We start from the raw sequence: 16,156 nt of genomic DNA, 5'->3' as shown, positions 1-16,156 counted from the left end.
ACAACTCAAAACTTTAAAAATTAACTCTATAGATTGGTAGTAAATATGGAAAAGTCATAATGCTGGACTCGGTTTGTTGTTTTTTTTTCTAATAAGTTAGGTCAGCTTTGCTGTTTCCTTAGATCTTATTTACTTGGCTTTGTTAAGACAGCTGTTGGGTTAGCAGCAAAAGAGGTTTCACGACACCACTCCATGTAATTAGTTGTGCCTCATGTGGAATGGGAGATGGAAGAGAAAAGCAGAAATCACAAAGACTTTCTGCAGGTTAGATTTCAGATTTTTTTTGAAAAAAAATTTTGTAAAACACGGTTTGAAAGAACATTATATTTTATTATAGCCAATCTCACCACTCAGTTATAAACATTATTTTATCTAACTAGAATTTTTACAATTTACAGTCAATTCCATTATTTCAATGTGAGCTATTCTATTTTCTCCAGTTAAGTGAACTGATTATGCAACTAAAAGATTGGTAAATATGGAAGTTATTATTGGATCAACATTTTTTACAGGCTACAGCTTAGATTGTTTGTGGAGTCCAAAGAGAACATGAAAGTCTTTTTCCTACTCTGCCCTAGATTCAAGTTATTCATTCCCAGGATTGATTTATAAATGTCTAAATCTTAATCCCTTTAAATGAGTCTTTAACTCAGATGTTAAAGGAAGGTTGCTTTAACTTGTTTTAAAACATTAAGACTACAGACAGTGGAAAAACAGAAAATATTTAAAACAAAGCAGTAATTGGGTAACTACAGCAAAAATCTCATTCATTAATCAGGAATTGGTGATAATTAAGGAAGGCACAAGACTGAAGTGTACCTCTGGCCTAATTGTGTAAGAGTTTGCTAAGTCAGCTACTAGTGGAAACGTGTTTTTAGACAGAAGGCTGAAACCTCTATAGAGAATGTTTCTGATACCTTTAAGTAATTCTAGACATTTAAAACATTGAATTCTCAGTTATAAATAAGTCTTATCAATAATTTAAGTCCTTCTTAAGCCACTGCTAAGTAAATCTTCCTTGACCTACTTGTAGGATTTGCCCTGGTGAGGAAGGTAGCCTTTCATTTATAAATGAAAATGAAAGCCTTTACCTAAATCAGCCTGCCCTTCCCTACTGTTCCCTTTGTGCAAGGCAGGTCGGATGTTCTGGTTTAAGTACGTGAGATCCAGCAGCAGCTTGCCGGAGTTCAAATCTCCCTTCTACCAACTGGGCACCTTACTTACGGCCGTGACGCCTCCATTTCCCAGTCTGCAAAATGCACAAAATAATAATACTACCTAAAAGATTTTAAAACTGTGAAGCACTTGGAACAGTGCCTGGTCCCTTTAAAATGAGCTCAGGTCAGTGATGTAAGTTAGATTCGGTCTCACTCCCAGGGCATCACTAAGAGAAACTTCTGTGAATTGGTAAACGTTTTAGAGCAGACAGGTTTTTTTTTAAGTCCCTCCTTTGACAAAGCTCAAAGGGCAAGTTTTCTTTCACACCGCAGTGCATCACAACCGTGCCCATATTGAGCCTCCCTTTCTTCTGGCCTCCATCCACCCAACCTAGCCTGCCAGGTACTTCTGGTTAATTATGCATAAGCCCTTTCCAAGCCACCCCCCACCTCCTAGTCTCTACGAACTCGTCTTGGTTCTCTTTCCATTTCGTGCTAGAACGCACCTCCTCCCTGAAGCCCTCCCTCCTCGACGCCCCGCGCTGCCATCGGCCCTGGGCTCAGGCACAGCTCTGCTGGGCAACTCCTCCGCAATCAATTCTCCGGCTGGTTCGAGGCGTTCTTGAATCGCCCGGTCTTCGCCTGAAATTTTTCACTAAAACGTGGAGTTTGAACAGTCCGCCCTGAGTTGTTGGACTTTGGCTCCAAACCAGAGTCCGAGTTAAAGACACAAGAGCACGACGCTGGGTGAGCGCGCCCGGAGTCCCGCGTGGGAACGGTGCGTTGGGCCCGGACCCGCACGGAGCGGAGGAGGTTAGTGACGCACCTGAGGAACCGCTGGACGCAGGGACAACCTGGGGCTGTGATCGCGCGGGCGGAGAGCCCCGCGCACCGGGGCGCAGGCGCGCGCTCGCACCGCCGGCTCGGAGAGACGGGAGCCTCCTCGGGGGTCTGACCATGACACGACTCTGATCCGGACGCCGTGTCAAAGGCCCCCGGCTCCCGGCGCGCCCCGGCGCCCGCCACCTCCTTAGATGACTGTTGGCGCATCCGTCCGCCCGGCGCAGGCTCGCGCCCGCCAGGCGCGCTCCCCCCGGCCTCCCCGCCCCCCGCCCCCCGCGAACGCCGCAGCCCAGTGTCGCTCGGAACGCCCGCGGGGCTGTCGGGCTTCGAACCCGGGCGTCGACCCTGGCCCTCGGCGGGCGCAGCCCAGTCGCTGGCGCAGCCTTTGGCCCCCACATCAGTCACTTACGGGCCCGCTGGGGCCCCTGCGGCCCGAGGAGGGGGGATGGTACGGAACCCGAGCCCGGGGACAACCCTATCCCCCGAGGCGGCCGCGAAACCCTAGCCGGGGAGGCCCCCGCCCGCCCGCCCGCCCGCCCGCCCTCCAGCGCTAGGCTCCTCCATCCCCGCCTCCCGCTCCGGGGGCGGCGGCGGCGGCGGCGGCGGCTGCGCCCGCACCGGGCGATGCCCAGTCACCGCAGCAGCGCCGCCGCCGCAGTCCGCCGCTGTCGCTGCCGCAGCGCGGGCGGCCCGAGCCCGAAGCACGGAGCCTGGCGGAGGGGCCGCCGAGCCCGCGCGCCGCTGCCAGCCGCTGCGCCGCTCAGGACCTGATTATTATTATTTTTGTATTTATTATTCTTTTTCTTTTTTTTCCTCCCCAGGAACGGCTGCTCGGGCTCAGGTCTTCTCTGGAATCTGCAGCGACGCCCCCGGCGCGCGCACAAAGGCTCCGACGGCGGCCGGCGGGGGCTGCCGGGCGCGCGGGGGCGGGCGCCAGAGGTCGCCTGTGCGCGCCCTAGCCGGGCCCCGGGCACCATGGCGCGGCGCCTGCAGCCCCGGGGCGCCGGCACGAAGGGGCCGCCGGCCGCGACCGCCGCGGCCTCGGAGGCCGGCCCGCGTCCCCACCCCTCCGCCGCCGCGGAGCCCCTGGCCTCGGCCAAGCCGCTGCTGCGCTGGGACGAGGTGCCCGACGACTTCGTCGAGTGCTTCATCCTGTCGGGCTACCGGCGGCTGCCGTGCACGGCGCAGGAGTGCCTGGCCTCGGTGCTGAAGCCCACCAACGAGACGCTCAACTTCTGGACGCACTTCATCCCGCTGCTGCTGTTCCTGAGCAAGTTCTGCCGCCTGTTCTTCCTGAGCGGCCGGGACGTGCCCTTCCATCACCCGTGGCTGCTGCCGCTGTGGTGCTACGCGTCGGGCGTGCTGCTGACCTTCGCCATGAGCTGCACGGCGCACGTGTTCAGCTGCCTGTCGCTGCGCCTGCGCGCCGCCTTCTTCTACCTGGACTACGCGTCCATCAGCTACTACGGCTTCGGCAGCACCGTGGCCTACTACTACTACCTGCTGCCGGGCCTGAGCCTGCTGGACGCCCGGGTGATGACGCCGTATGTGCAGCAGCGCCTGGGCTGGCACGTGGACTGCACGCGCCTCATCGCCGCCTACCGCGCGCTCGTGCTGCCCGTGGCCTTCGTGCTGGCCGTGGCCTGCACCGTGGCCTGCTGCAAGAGCCGCACCGACTGGTGCTCCTACCCGTTCGCGCTGCGCACCTTCGTGTTCGTCATGCCGCTCAGCATGGCCTGCCCCATCATGCTCGAGAGCTGGCTCTTCGACCTGCGCGGCGAGAACCCCACGCTCTTCGTGCACTTCTACCGTCGCTACTTCTGGCTGGTGGTGGCCGCCTTCTTCAACGTGAGCAAGATCCCCGAGCGCATCCATCCAGGCCTCTTCGACATAATTGGCCACAGCCACCAGCTCTTCCACATATTCACGTTCCTCAGCATCTACGACCAGGTGTACTACGTGGAGGAGGGCCTGCGCCAGTTCCTCGAGGCGCCGCCGGCGGCCCCCACCTTCTCTGGCACGGTGGGCTACATGCTGCTCCTGGTGGTCTGCCTCGGGCTGGTCATCAAGAAGTTCCTAAACAGCGCCGAATCCTGCAGCAAAAAGTGAACCTCCGCCTTGGAGGAGGCTGCTGGTCCGCCCGCCTATTCCTTTGGAGTTTCTGTTGTTGCTGTTGTTGGTTTGTTTTCAAGTTTTGTTGTGTTTCCTTCTTTGCTCCAGGAAGGTGCTGCAAAACCACAGGGAATAAGCCGAATGTGACAAGGGGGAGTGGAAAGGGGGGGTGTCTCAGTGCACTTGGGGCTTTTGAAAAGAGGGATGTCTCAAGCAAGAGGGACAGAGCCACTGGTTCTCGCCCGTGGAAAAAATTCGGGTGTTGTCTCTGACATCCAGGGTTTTTGTTTTTGTTTTTGTTTTTTTGTGTTTTTTTTTTTCAAAAGGAGCGACTAAAATCCCAAATAAAACCCCATACAGTTTGGTTTTCCAGTCGTCTTCTGTGCCGGTGGTAATGACAAGTAGTCCTTGTGAGGTCAGGTATGCAGTAAAGAGGGTAAGTAGACAAAATCCTTGGGTACTTCCATTTCATTCTGAGGAATGCTTGGATTTGTAAAAAAAAAAAAAAAAGAATGGAGCTTTGTAGGAAATGGGCACAAAGACACAAACCCAGGGCTTAACCTGCTAGAAAATGCATGGTATGTGAACACTAATTAATTATTTCAAAATGTTTCTCCGATGTTATTTAAATAGTAATATATACAATGATTTTTCATAATTTATCGAAGCCTGTGATATGCACTGAATTGTCTTTGTTACATAGTTTTGAATCTTGCGGCCCTTCTGCATTGCATACACTTGAACTGGACATCAGGGCAAGCTGCTTGAGAATTCTCAACTACTTTTCTTAAACAGTATTTTCTGAAGGCTTATGTGTGTTATGATACAACTGTGAATTATTCTACCTTAGGGACTCTGGTTAAACTATTGTTGAGGAGCTCAGTGGTTTGTATACATCTCGGATTCCAATTTACTTTAATGTATTCCACAAAACCCATTTTTTTTTTGTTTTTAATTTTATTCTTTCGTTCTCTACTTATTTAAATTGCCACTGGAATAAATGTGCCTTTTGAAGCAATGCCCAAATGACTGGTCCTCAGACATAGTTTGTGCATGGAGAGAGCAGTAAGAATAAGCTTTTCTTATTTTACTGTAAATCAGGGTCTAACATTCCACCCAGGAGGGAAGGAAGATGGTGTTGGTTTTAAAATTTTGGACTGGAAGTAGCTTACCAGGACATGCAGAGCATTTGGCTTCTCTAAGAAAAGGAGCCAACCCACTAATGTGGCTGTGGTTCCTAATGCAGGCATCGGGGAAGGTGAGAGGACACTGTCCTAGACCAATGCCATTTATCCTTGCTTAAAAATACAATATTCAGGAATAACTGAGGCAGTTATATTATGAAAGTCAGGAGCATATTACTTGAATTATAACTGAAAATGTTGAGCTAAACAACATTACCTTAGCATAGTTAAAACATTGAAGTCTCATTTGGATCCACACTATGGAAATGAGTGGCAGTCACCCTAAATCATGGACAAGTTAGAAGATGTCTTCCTGAGATACTTTCTAATGACCACATTGGCCAATGTTATTTAAGACATTTCTCACAAGCGATAACCTGTATTTGAGATAACAACTCTAGATTAACACAAACCACTGAGGTGGCTTATATAATTTAACTTACCACACTTCCTGACAAGTCCTTTTGGTTAGGAGCCAAATAAGTCATTGAATGGGGAGTCTTGACTTCATAGTATAATTTAGATCAAGCACATAAGGTAGATGAACACTTACCTCAGCACTGGTAGGCTGGAACTCCTAAAAAGATTGCTGTTTTTGTGTATGCTTTTAATCTCTACTGTATTTTTAAACAGAGAGGCTTGGCACAATTCTCTGGAGGAACCAGTATCCTTGTGCGTTAATTTGCACACAGAAGTTCATATGTCTATATTTAATTTGGAACCTCGTAATGGGATCGTAAATACGCTTTGCACATTTGCTGATGGGTGTTAGTATCTAATCTTTTGCAAAGTGCAAGGAGATTCCCATTAGGTGATAGAGGCTGAGAATTTGTGCCTAGCACAGGTGTCATTCCTCAGCTGTAACTTAGCTCAGTGCGCGTATTCAAGGACAGCTGTGGAAATCAGGATATGCAAACTTATTTGCATGTCACTGTTGTCTCTTCTAGAGCCCCAAAGAAGGTTGGTTTGGAAGCTAGAGAAAACAGGTTGAGGAGTGTTTGCTAGCTTCCTTGTAAAATGGGACCTCCCCTTTCAGAAGCAAGTGTCCGAGGGACAGAATTCTGTAAAGGGTCCAGGAGTTTGAGAACGAAAAATAAACCCTGTATTTGTCATTTTAAATTTTTTGTTGGAAATCTTCTAGGTCTACAGAATTCCCTTCTTGCCCTGTGTCTTTGTCCTTAAGCAGAGGCCACTTAAGGATAAAATTATACCCATATCATTTTCAAGTGATTATGATGCATGAGCCCAGTGAAGTGACACACTTTTTCCCTCAAAGTTTTCAGACTCAGTATGCCCCAGGGAGAATGAGGACTCACTTCCCTTCCCTTTGCCTTTTCCTTCCTCCATTTTCCTTTCTCCCATTCCGTCTTAGTTCTTATATACCACAAATAACATTGACAAAAGGACCTTCCAGCTGAAAACAGTGGTTTGGCTTCACTTCCTATTTGCAGATAGATACCATATATGCTATAGAGGACCAGGGATGATTTATGAAACTATGTATGTTATTTGCTAAATTTTATGAGATTTCTGCCCAGATAAATGATGATATTTTGGAATCAGCAAATATTTACTCAGTCTCCATTTGCATGGAACTAGCCAGGTATATTATTACATATTTCAGGGGTAATACAGCAATGAGAATAAAATATCTTGAAAAATATTTTTTCACATTCTCCATTTTGCCACATCCGTTAGAATTCAGTTTTACTGTATTGTGTTCAGCTGCTTGAAATGTAGGACAAATGATAAATAAGAATGTACTCCATTATCTCTGTAAAACCTATTTTGGCAGTGGAATTTTGAAGCATATTATGTAATGCATTTTATTTTTACTTGTTAGTCATGATCTAGATGACATCTCAAGGAGCAGCGTCATGCACTCATGCCTGGGAAGCGAAGGTGTTTGACTTTGGAGCCTGTCATCCTGTGGGTTGGCCTCTGGGGTTGACTCAGCTGAGTTAGTTGGTTAAAAGGGGTTCCTTTCTCCCCTGTCCTTGCAGCTGCACCCTCAGGTGAAAGGAATGACCTTCCCAGATAGATGTGAGTTTCTTGGTCATGTCATGACTGGCTCGTAAAAATAAACTCGATCTTTTCCACTGGCCATACGCTTTCTATAAATAGCCCAGGAAGAAAGTATGGGGCTTCAGAGCTGGCCAGATTGGCCTTCACATGTTTCCATTCATAAATCCTGCCCGTAAGTGTTTGCAGTTAAAAACCATTTAGCCTAGTTTGTCATGCCCCTCCAGGGGAATCATATCTAAGAATGCAAAACTGGGGGGATGGAGGTGATTTTTTATAATTTTTTTCTAATTTGGTGCTGACTCTGAGGGCTCACAGCAATAATAAAGAGGGATTGCTACCTTCAGATTTCTTCACAACTCTATTTAGTGAATCTGCACAAAGCTAGAAGAGTAAGAGGCAGGTATAGGAACCCTCTTCATTTCTAGGTTATACCAAGGCGACAGAATCAAGTTGTCAAACTGGCATTAGGATACGGGGATGGTTGTGTGCTCAATTGTATTCGCCAGTTTGCATAGCTATGATGCCTGGTCAGGCACACAGACACTAACTGGAGATGTGTGTCTCCGTAGTTATATATCTATGATATAATATCTATTTTATCTATATAGATACATAATTTATCGTTGTAAAACAGAGCAAAGTGAGACAGACGTGGTTATCCTTGAACTTAGATTACAAATCTTATCCAAAATGTTACTAGGTACTAAATAGTTTTTATCATCTTGGATTGTTCTTCATCTGTTGAAGTCTGCCACTGCTGACTTCACGGTCAGTATCCTTTGAGTCAATTTCCACATTTGTCCATGTAACCCTTTTAGTGATCATTGAGCACCTATTGCATGTGAGACTTTGGGCGAGGATCCATATTATTCCAGCTGTTACCCATTTGTCTGCTGGTGAAACAGAGGAACACCAGAGAGCCCTCTGGCGGGGGACCATACTCTGACCTTGGCCACAGCAGAACGTCTCAAGCCACTGAGTTCGGTTCTTTTCTCCTTTCTGTTAGAATGGTAGCAACGCATAGAATCTTATTTCAATTAACATGCTAACTTACCCAGAATCAGTTCATTCGTTCATTCGTTCGTTCTTTCTTTTTTCTTTCTTTCTTTTGTTCTTTCTTTCTTTCCTTCTTTCTTTCTTTTTCTTTTTCCTGTCTGCTCCTAGGCCGACGTGAATTTGATGGCTAAAAATAACTAGAAAATTTAATGTACAATGCGAGGTGAAAGTAAGCAGGCATATTACATGGAGAGAGTTGAAAATTTTATCACTACTAATTAATAGAGATGCTAATAACCACCACTTTTTAGGAGGTTAATAGTATTCATGTCATCAATGAAACAAGGTTCATCCAAAGTGCCTAAACTGTGATGTCAGTAAGTGTCTGAATGTCATAGATAGCATACTTAAGTTTTAAAAATAGGAGCTTAAATCTCCAAAGATTAACTAATGTTCTTTAGCCTTTTTTCTCTCTTAAGGTCTTTATGTTGTAATCTATAAAACATGTTTTAGGAAAAATTACTTGGAGGAAATTACTTTTAAAAATTATCAGATGTGAAAAAGACAGGAAGAAGGCATAAGCAGGGGGAGAACAAAGAGGATTAGATTCAAACAGAATGGGACTCAAGTTCAACTGTGGACAGTCTCTCCTGAGTTTTAAATTTTGTCCCTAGAAAAGCATGTGAACTCCTATGGTGTTAGCACTCAAATGGACAGGCAAGGAATTCTATTTGGCAGCCTAACCACATCCTGTAGCTTTTGACCTGAGCACTAGTGCCAAGGTATATTTTGAGTAGTACTCTTACCTCTGGCTTAATGTCCTTAATTTGTTTCCATAAAATTAGGACATAAGGCACAAAGGCATTAGGGGATAACACCAGCCAATTGTAAATCACCTTTTGCATCATTTCTTTGAAGGATTGCCAATATCCTCTGAAATAAATCGCCTGACGAAAAGCGAACAAGCCTAGACAAACTGAAAAAAGAAAGCGTTCATTGGTTAAGCTGAGCACTATTGTATTTCAATGTGATAGGCCACGCACCTTCCCGCTGAAGGTTTTATTCCTTCTTCAATAGTATGAATAATTATTTTTTAATTGTGAAAATGAATATCAATTCTCCTTAGTTACTATTCCAAAAATCTAATACAAATTTTTGCCGTTGTTTCCAAAGGACAGATGTATTGCATTTCTGATTTGCAGATTTCTAACCAGTTTGTAGGCTTTTTTTTTTGTTTGTTTTAGAATAGCTTCTTAAGGATCTGTGAGCAAGTTGCAGAATTAGAGTGTTTATTTATAGGTCAGAGGCCGAGAATGCTGGTTTGGTTGTTAACTGTGGCAGGATGTGACTTTTGAAAGCTCTGAGCACATCCTTGTATGCAAAAATGATCACTTATTTACTATTTAGCTCAATGGAAAACAGCCTTTTGTTTGGGCTTTTGAAAATGTTCCCCAATGTATTGTGCTTCTGATTGTTATACATGATCCTTAATATTTTTGTTCTTGAACAATTTCTGAAAGCTATTCCAAACGTGGCATTCCTCAAGGAATATTTCTTGAATGTGCAGAATTATTCTCAAATGTGTAAATGTGGCAGGCCACCTTTCTCATGCCTTACAGCTCCACCTAAAATATGCAATAAGCACTCGAGTAGGAGTGGACGGGTCTTCAGATGGTTATTTAACCATGCTGTAGAAATTGCCCTGCTCCTCATAGCTCACCCACAACATTGAGAAAGGACACCATGTAAATAAACCTTTGTTTCTAGATGAGGGGAATATGGGGACACACATTAATTTCATTTCTTTTTTCAGTTCCATCTCTAGTTAGAAAGCATAATCTGTTTTTAATATGCTGGATGCAAAAAAAGAAAATTAATAGGAAAACATTTTAAAGAGGTATTCTAATTTTATATTTTAAAGTTTATAATAGCAATTTGTTTGTAAAAACAGGCCTTAGCACATAGATGAGAACCAGCGCTTTTTGGAAAGCCTCATCTTTGTCCTGGGAGTTTAATCACCTAGAGCTCTTACCCAAATGATAAAGGCCTTGTAGGTCTTTAAAAATGTAAATAATGTATAGTTTAAAGAGGGGTAAAAACCCATTTTTTTTTAAATGAAGAAAACAGGTCAGATATGTCCTAGGTGTGTAACAAGGCTAAATTAAAAGTCTTTTAAAAATTCTAGTTAGAAACTTCATTAAATTCACTCTCCCAGCAAGGCTTAGCACAGGTCTACTTTTCTACCGGGTTGGTTTTCTTTTATGGAGGCTATGAGCAAAATTATTCTAACTAAGCAACTAAGTACCAAGCAAAAAAGGGATGAGGCACAGTTCACTTTGATGAGGATATAACCACAGCGAGTGACATAGCCAGGAAAATGTACAGCCCCAGACATGCGCTCCTCGCTTCCGTGGAGTGGAAAGGAGCATAGAGTCCCACGCCATTGCTTACACAGACCAGGAAAAGGCTGTCTGTGTTGCAGGGCTGGGGACAACCCCACGGCTGTTCTTTTATCTGCATAAAGCATGTGGTAGCTCTGAACTCCTCATTTCAGCCTTCTCCCAGGCCATTCCCATCACCCTGGAAGCCTTCGGTTTCCACAACTCAGCCATGAAGACAAAAGGTTTCTAAAAGGATTCCATGTATATATTTAGGCCTTGTCAAACCATCTGCCTTACGAGGTTCATTCATTTCCAAACCAAGGATTTAAATATGATTACTATGCTCAGATTTACAAGAATGTACAACCAGCAGGTCCCCTTTTGCAGTAAAGGGCATTAATTGAAGGCCATACTCATTTTTTCCCTCAGGTCAGAGGCAGAGGGAGGATTTCACAGTGACCAAATAGAGACCTCCTTGTGTCAGTATTTTTTTTTTTTAAGTTCATTTAATGGTGATAATGGAGGGAGAAAAGAGTAAAGGATAATGCAGGCATGAAGAAAGAAACTGAAAGATCCCACTGCTTGCTAAATTAATTCTTCTTCTTAGGCTACCTGACTCCAGCCATCACCTACATCCTAAACAGCTGTATTTAGCTGGCTAGAGAGGCTTCTCAGGATGTCTGAACTTCCATTAGGGACTACGATGTGGTTTCAAATCAATAGTGTACTCTGCCAGAGAAGCATTATTTAATCATAATTCCACATTACCTGATAAACAAATCTATAGAAATAGATACTTTGATCTGTTCTGTGCATGTAGCTAACAAAATTGTGACTCATTCTCTTGTATAGTTTGCTATGATTTTGGTTTTCTGAGATATTTGTTCCTTATGGTCTTGAAAATGGAATTCTATATTAATAAAGTAATTATGTATTTTTTGCTGAAAAACAAATGTATGAAGTAAGAATAAATTATTTGTAAGCACATTGTTTAGGTCTGTATTCGTATGCTTTCAGCAAACAATTCCTAAGTCAATAGTAAGTATGTATAACACTAATACACATGACAAGAAAAAGCATCCTTTTTATAAAAATAAGCATGTAGAAGGAAAGAATGTAAGTGTCTAATGAGAGTCCTGAAGACACATCCTTAGTATATTTTTACAATTTTATTTAAATGAGAAAGAAAATTCAGGAGTTACTTTGAAACCGTATCTTCTAAGAAAATACTTAAGCCCAGATAATGAAAATTTTCCTTACTCTTCCCCATATTTCAAGGCACATGTGGTCCATGGACTTCTGTGCAGTGCAGCCTGTCCCAGAACCATGATGATGTATGTGATTTATGGTATCTCTGTTCCAAATAATCCCAGCAAAGGACATCCAGCTTCAGTTATTAAGGTCTGTGAGGTAAACTCAAGGAAAGCTAAGTGTAACCCAGAGGGAAGCTAGGATAAGAAGAAAGCCAACACATGGAATGGGGCTGACTAGAGTAAATCACATAGGGAGCCTTGATCAATCTGTGCCTGAAGGCTACACACTTTTGGTGAGAAATCCTTGGGTGGGCCAAGAAATTCCCTTCATTTTACAATCTAGTTTAAGTGTTCATTGCTTATAATCAGAAGTATCTTAACTGGTCCATAAGGTTTGGTAACCTCCCAGTCATATATAACAAGATTTGCACAGTCCCCATCCCACCTTCACTCAGCCAGTCCCACATTTTAGGATCTGCATATTAGATCTTTGAAATACTTCATTTTTAAAGCACCAATTTCTGTGGATTAGGACTCTGTGCTGCCCAGTGACCCTCCTGGGTTGCCTAAACTGCTTTCTCTCCTCTTCACTGTAGATATTTCATATCTCTGACCTTCCCATTCCCTCCCACTCCTCAAATCTCTCATCCTACCACTTTTCATCTCTTCAGCAACCACACTATTATTACGCATTGTTCTCCTGTATGTTCAACTACTTCTACTCAATAGGGTTCTTCCTACGAACATTTAAAAATGTACCACTAGTATCTCCCATCTTCTAAATAAAGAAAGTCACCCTCTCCCCACTATGTCACACTCTAACAACCACCACCCTCACAGCCAGGCTTTTTGCAAGAGTGGTGTACACTGTCTTTGTTTTCATACCTCCCACTCACTCCTTCACTCACTGCATTCTGGCTTCATTAATCTCACTAGAAGTGTTCTTACACGATTTCCGACAACCTCCTTCTTGACAGATGGACATTTTTTAGATCCTGTTTTCTATTTCCTTCTCCTGAAACTCTTCCCTTGGCCTCTGTGACCCATACTCTCTGGATTACTTCCTATCTCTCGGGCGACTGTTTCACAATTGCCTTTGCTGACTTCTCTTCCCCCCCGATCATGTCTGCAGTCAGTTTTCTCAAAGTGTGACCCAGACCAGGGGGCCTGGCTGGCTCTCTCTGGAGACCATGTGGCCTCAGGGTCATGAGCTCAAGCCCCACTTTGGGTGTAGAGATTACTTTAAAAAAAAAAAGTGTGAGCCAGACCATCTACATTAGTATACTTTAAGGACTTGGTCAGAGTCTTGATTGGGCCACTTTCTTTCAGCTCTGACTCACAGGAGAGGTATTCTAATTCTGGTTCTAGAAAGCTCAACCTTGACCCTATTCCAATGCTTCCAGTGAATTTATAAGCCAACCCATACCTGTTAATAAATCTCTTTCAGCCCCAACTAGGTTGAATGGATTCTGTTGTCTGCAACTGAAGCTTAGTTGATACAGCAGGCAAACAGAAAAAGATGGTGATCAGAAGTTCTGGCCATGGGAAGCCAAAGGTCTTTATTCCCCAAATGAATCATTGGCAGATAGTCTGCTGGACTTCTGATTTTTTTCTACCTTTAATTTTCCTTGGAAGACAAAGCAGGTTCTGGATTAGGCAGTTCTTCAGAGACTTTGGTTCTATTTCAAAGCAAAAAAGAAACATTAGGAAGAGAATTACCTAGAAATTTGTTTTCCCTTAATGTTGACTTAATATAGGTGAACAAATACAACATGAATAGTTAGGGTGTATGTCAAGTGAAAAAAGTCTAAATTAACAAGGCTCATCAACAATCAGTGGGATTCTCATATCAGTAAAGTTACATATAATTTTCATATAGAGATTAAGCCCCTACTAATTAAAAATTCACTAAAGACAGAATTATAACATTGGATAGGAATTCTAGGAGACTGAACCAGAACTTCAGCAACTACTTGGCTTCCTCATTCTCTGGACAAAGGTGCTTTTATGTACCCCCTGTTTCTTCTAATCATACCCTAAATTTCCTTTTAGGAAAAATTCCTCCCACTTAACCTTGGTAGGACTACTCTCCCTGGTGGTAGCGGGCATGGGAGCCAAGGTGGGCTTGCAAGCACAGAGCTTCCCTAGATTCTGAACTTTCCATAACTTGCTTGCATATGTCTTCTTGCAATTCTGAGAGCTATCCCATGGCTTTCAGTAATTTTTTCTTATTATTTTTTCCCCTGTAAGCTAACCAGTAGGTTTCCATTTTCTGCAGCTAAAAAGAATTAACAAAGGACTTCAAGTTTCTGGTCTGGCAAATAAGGAGCTTGGAAGTTATCACTGTATGCTAACAACAATTATAAAGCTGAATAAGCGAAAAAATCCACAACTCTTCTTAGATCTGTCAGAGAAATCAGGTGACAGAGCAGAATGCTGTCCTCCAAATTAGAGAGACACACAGGGGATACAGAGAATTACAGCTTATCACATTAGGAATCCATAAGCAGAAGCTTCTGCAGGAACCAGTACTGGGTTCCTTTTACCTGATACATCATGTCTGGCTTTCTTTCTTTTTTTTTTTAACACAACATTTTATTTATTTATTCATGAGAGACAGACAGACAGAGAGAGAGAGAGAGGGAGAGAGAGGCAGAGACACAGGCAGAGGGAGAAGCAGGCTCCATGCAGGGAGCCCGATGCGGGACTCAATCCCGGGACTCCAGGATCACGCCCTGGGCTGAAGGCAGGCACTAAACTGCTGAACCACCCGGGCTGCCCTCATGTCTGGCTTTCAATAAAAAAATTACAAAGCTACTAAAAGGCAAAAAGACATAGTTTAAAGAGACGTACCAAGTATCAAAACTAGACTCAGATAAAGCAAGATGTTGGAAATCAAACTGGAAATTTCAAACAATGATGCTAATGGAAAAGGTAGACAACATGCAAGAACAGATGGGTAATTATAGGCAAAGAGATGGAAATTCTAAAAAAGAATAAAAGATAAATGCCAGAAATCAAAACCATTGTGACAGAAATGAAGAATGCCTTTGAGGGACTCCTAAGTAGATCAGACACAGCCAAGGAAAAGAATCAATGAGCTTGAGGATACATCAATAGATACTTCAAAACTGAAAGACAAAGAGAAAAAAGACTAGAAAAAGAAGAGCAGAATATCCAAGAACTGTGGAACAACTACTAAAGATGTAAAACATACAGAATAGGAATAAAAAGAAAAGAGAGAGACAGGAACAGAGCAGATTGATGGACCCGATACCCACTTGAAATTTATAACTTGAAAGGGAAAATGACTTTTGAATCATTTTTTAAATAATTTCTTTCTTCCTCTGCCTTAGAAGACCCCTATCAGTTTCTGTCAATTTTTCCCCCTCAAGAACAGAAGGAATTACTTTAAAAAGGTGAAAAAAAATTAAAAAGATAAAAAATAAAAAGGTGAGAATTTGGGGCTCCTGGGTAGCTCAGCTGGTTAAGCATCTGACTCTTGATTTCAGCTTAGGTCATGATCTCAGGGTCTTGAGATCAAGCTATATTGGGCTCCATGCTCAGCAGAAAGATTCTTCCCTCTCCCTCTGCCCCTCCCTCTCACACACATACAGTCTCTCTCTCTCTCTCTCTCTCAAATAAATAAATAAATCTTAAAAAAATGGTGAGAATTTAAGAAATCTGATTACCTTTGCAATTTATAAGTACTTTCTAAAATCATAGGATTAACAAAAGAGATCCCATAACTGCCTGCTTGCATAATTTCCATCTTTCCCATTTTGCTTTAACCTATGTAACTGTAAAAACATACATGGAAATCTGAAAGCTAGGGAGAAGGCATGTGAACATTTATCAGTATGAAATGTAATTTTCTAAAAGCTATCTTATTAATTCAAGATGACTTGAGTGAGATTTCACTCCAGCTCTTAATTTAATGGTTCACTGTATTAGCTCATCCTTACCCACTATAAAACTGTTTTGATAGTAATATGTAAATAACAATTTAGATTTTTTTCATATTCTAAATTTAGTTGCATCAAAATGTCATAATGTACAAAAAGAAATAAATGTAAGAAAGATTTTTCCTTTTTTTTTAGAAAGATTTTTTTCTAAAGATATACACGCATATATACCAAATGGAAGTAGATGATGCTCATATCTTACATATGAGGCAAGAAAAGGATTCATTTCCTCATTTCCAT

At 43.1% G+C, this 16,156-nt stretch overlaps 1 protein-coding gene across 1 annotated transcript; it reads left to right on the top strand.

Moving 5' to 3' along the window:
* The first annotated feature begins 2,960 nt into the window (after positions 1–2,960).
* Positions 2,961–11,685, top strand: PAQR9 (progestin and adipoQ receptor family member 9). The gene has a single exon (XM_038571117.1). It carries the CDS (start codon positions 2,976–2,978, stop codon positions 4,107–4,109), a length of 1,134 nt encoding a protein of 377 aa, XP_038427045.1. The 5' UTR covers positions 2,961–2,975; the 3' UTR covers positions 4,110–11,685.
* The last annotated feature ends 4,471 nt before the right edge of the window (positions 11,686–16,156 follow it).

The sequence above is a fragment of the Canis lupus genome, chromosome 23, assembly GCF_011100685.1.
Source record: "Canis lupus familiaris isolate Mischka breed German Shepherd chromosome 23, alternate assembly UU_Cfam_GSD_1.0, whole genome shotgun sequence".
In the NCBI taxonomy this organism is placed as follows: Eukaryota; Metazoa; Chordata; class Mammalia; order Carnivora; family Canidae; genus Canis; species Canis lupus.
The sequence above is the reverse complement of the archived record's forward strand: the minus strand, read 5'-3'. Positions and strand labels throughout refer to the sequence as shown.

Bases quoted from the DNA above. Each gene is read 5' to 3' on its own strand.
- PAQR9 (XM_038571117.1), top strand. From the start codon at position 2,976: ATGGCGCGGCGCCTGCAGCCCCGGGGCGCCGGCACGAAGGGGCCGCCG.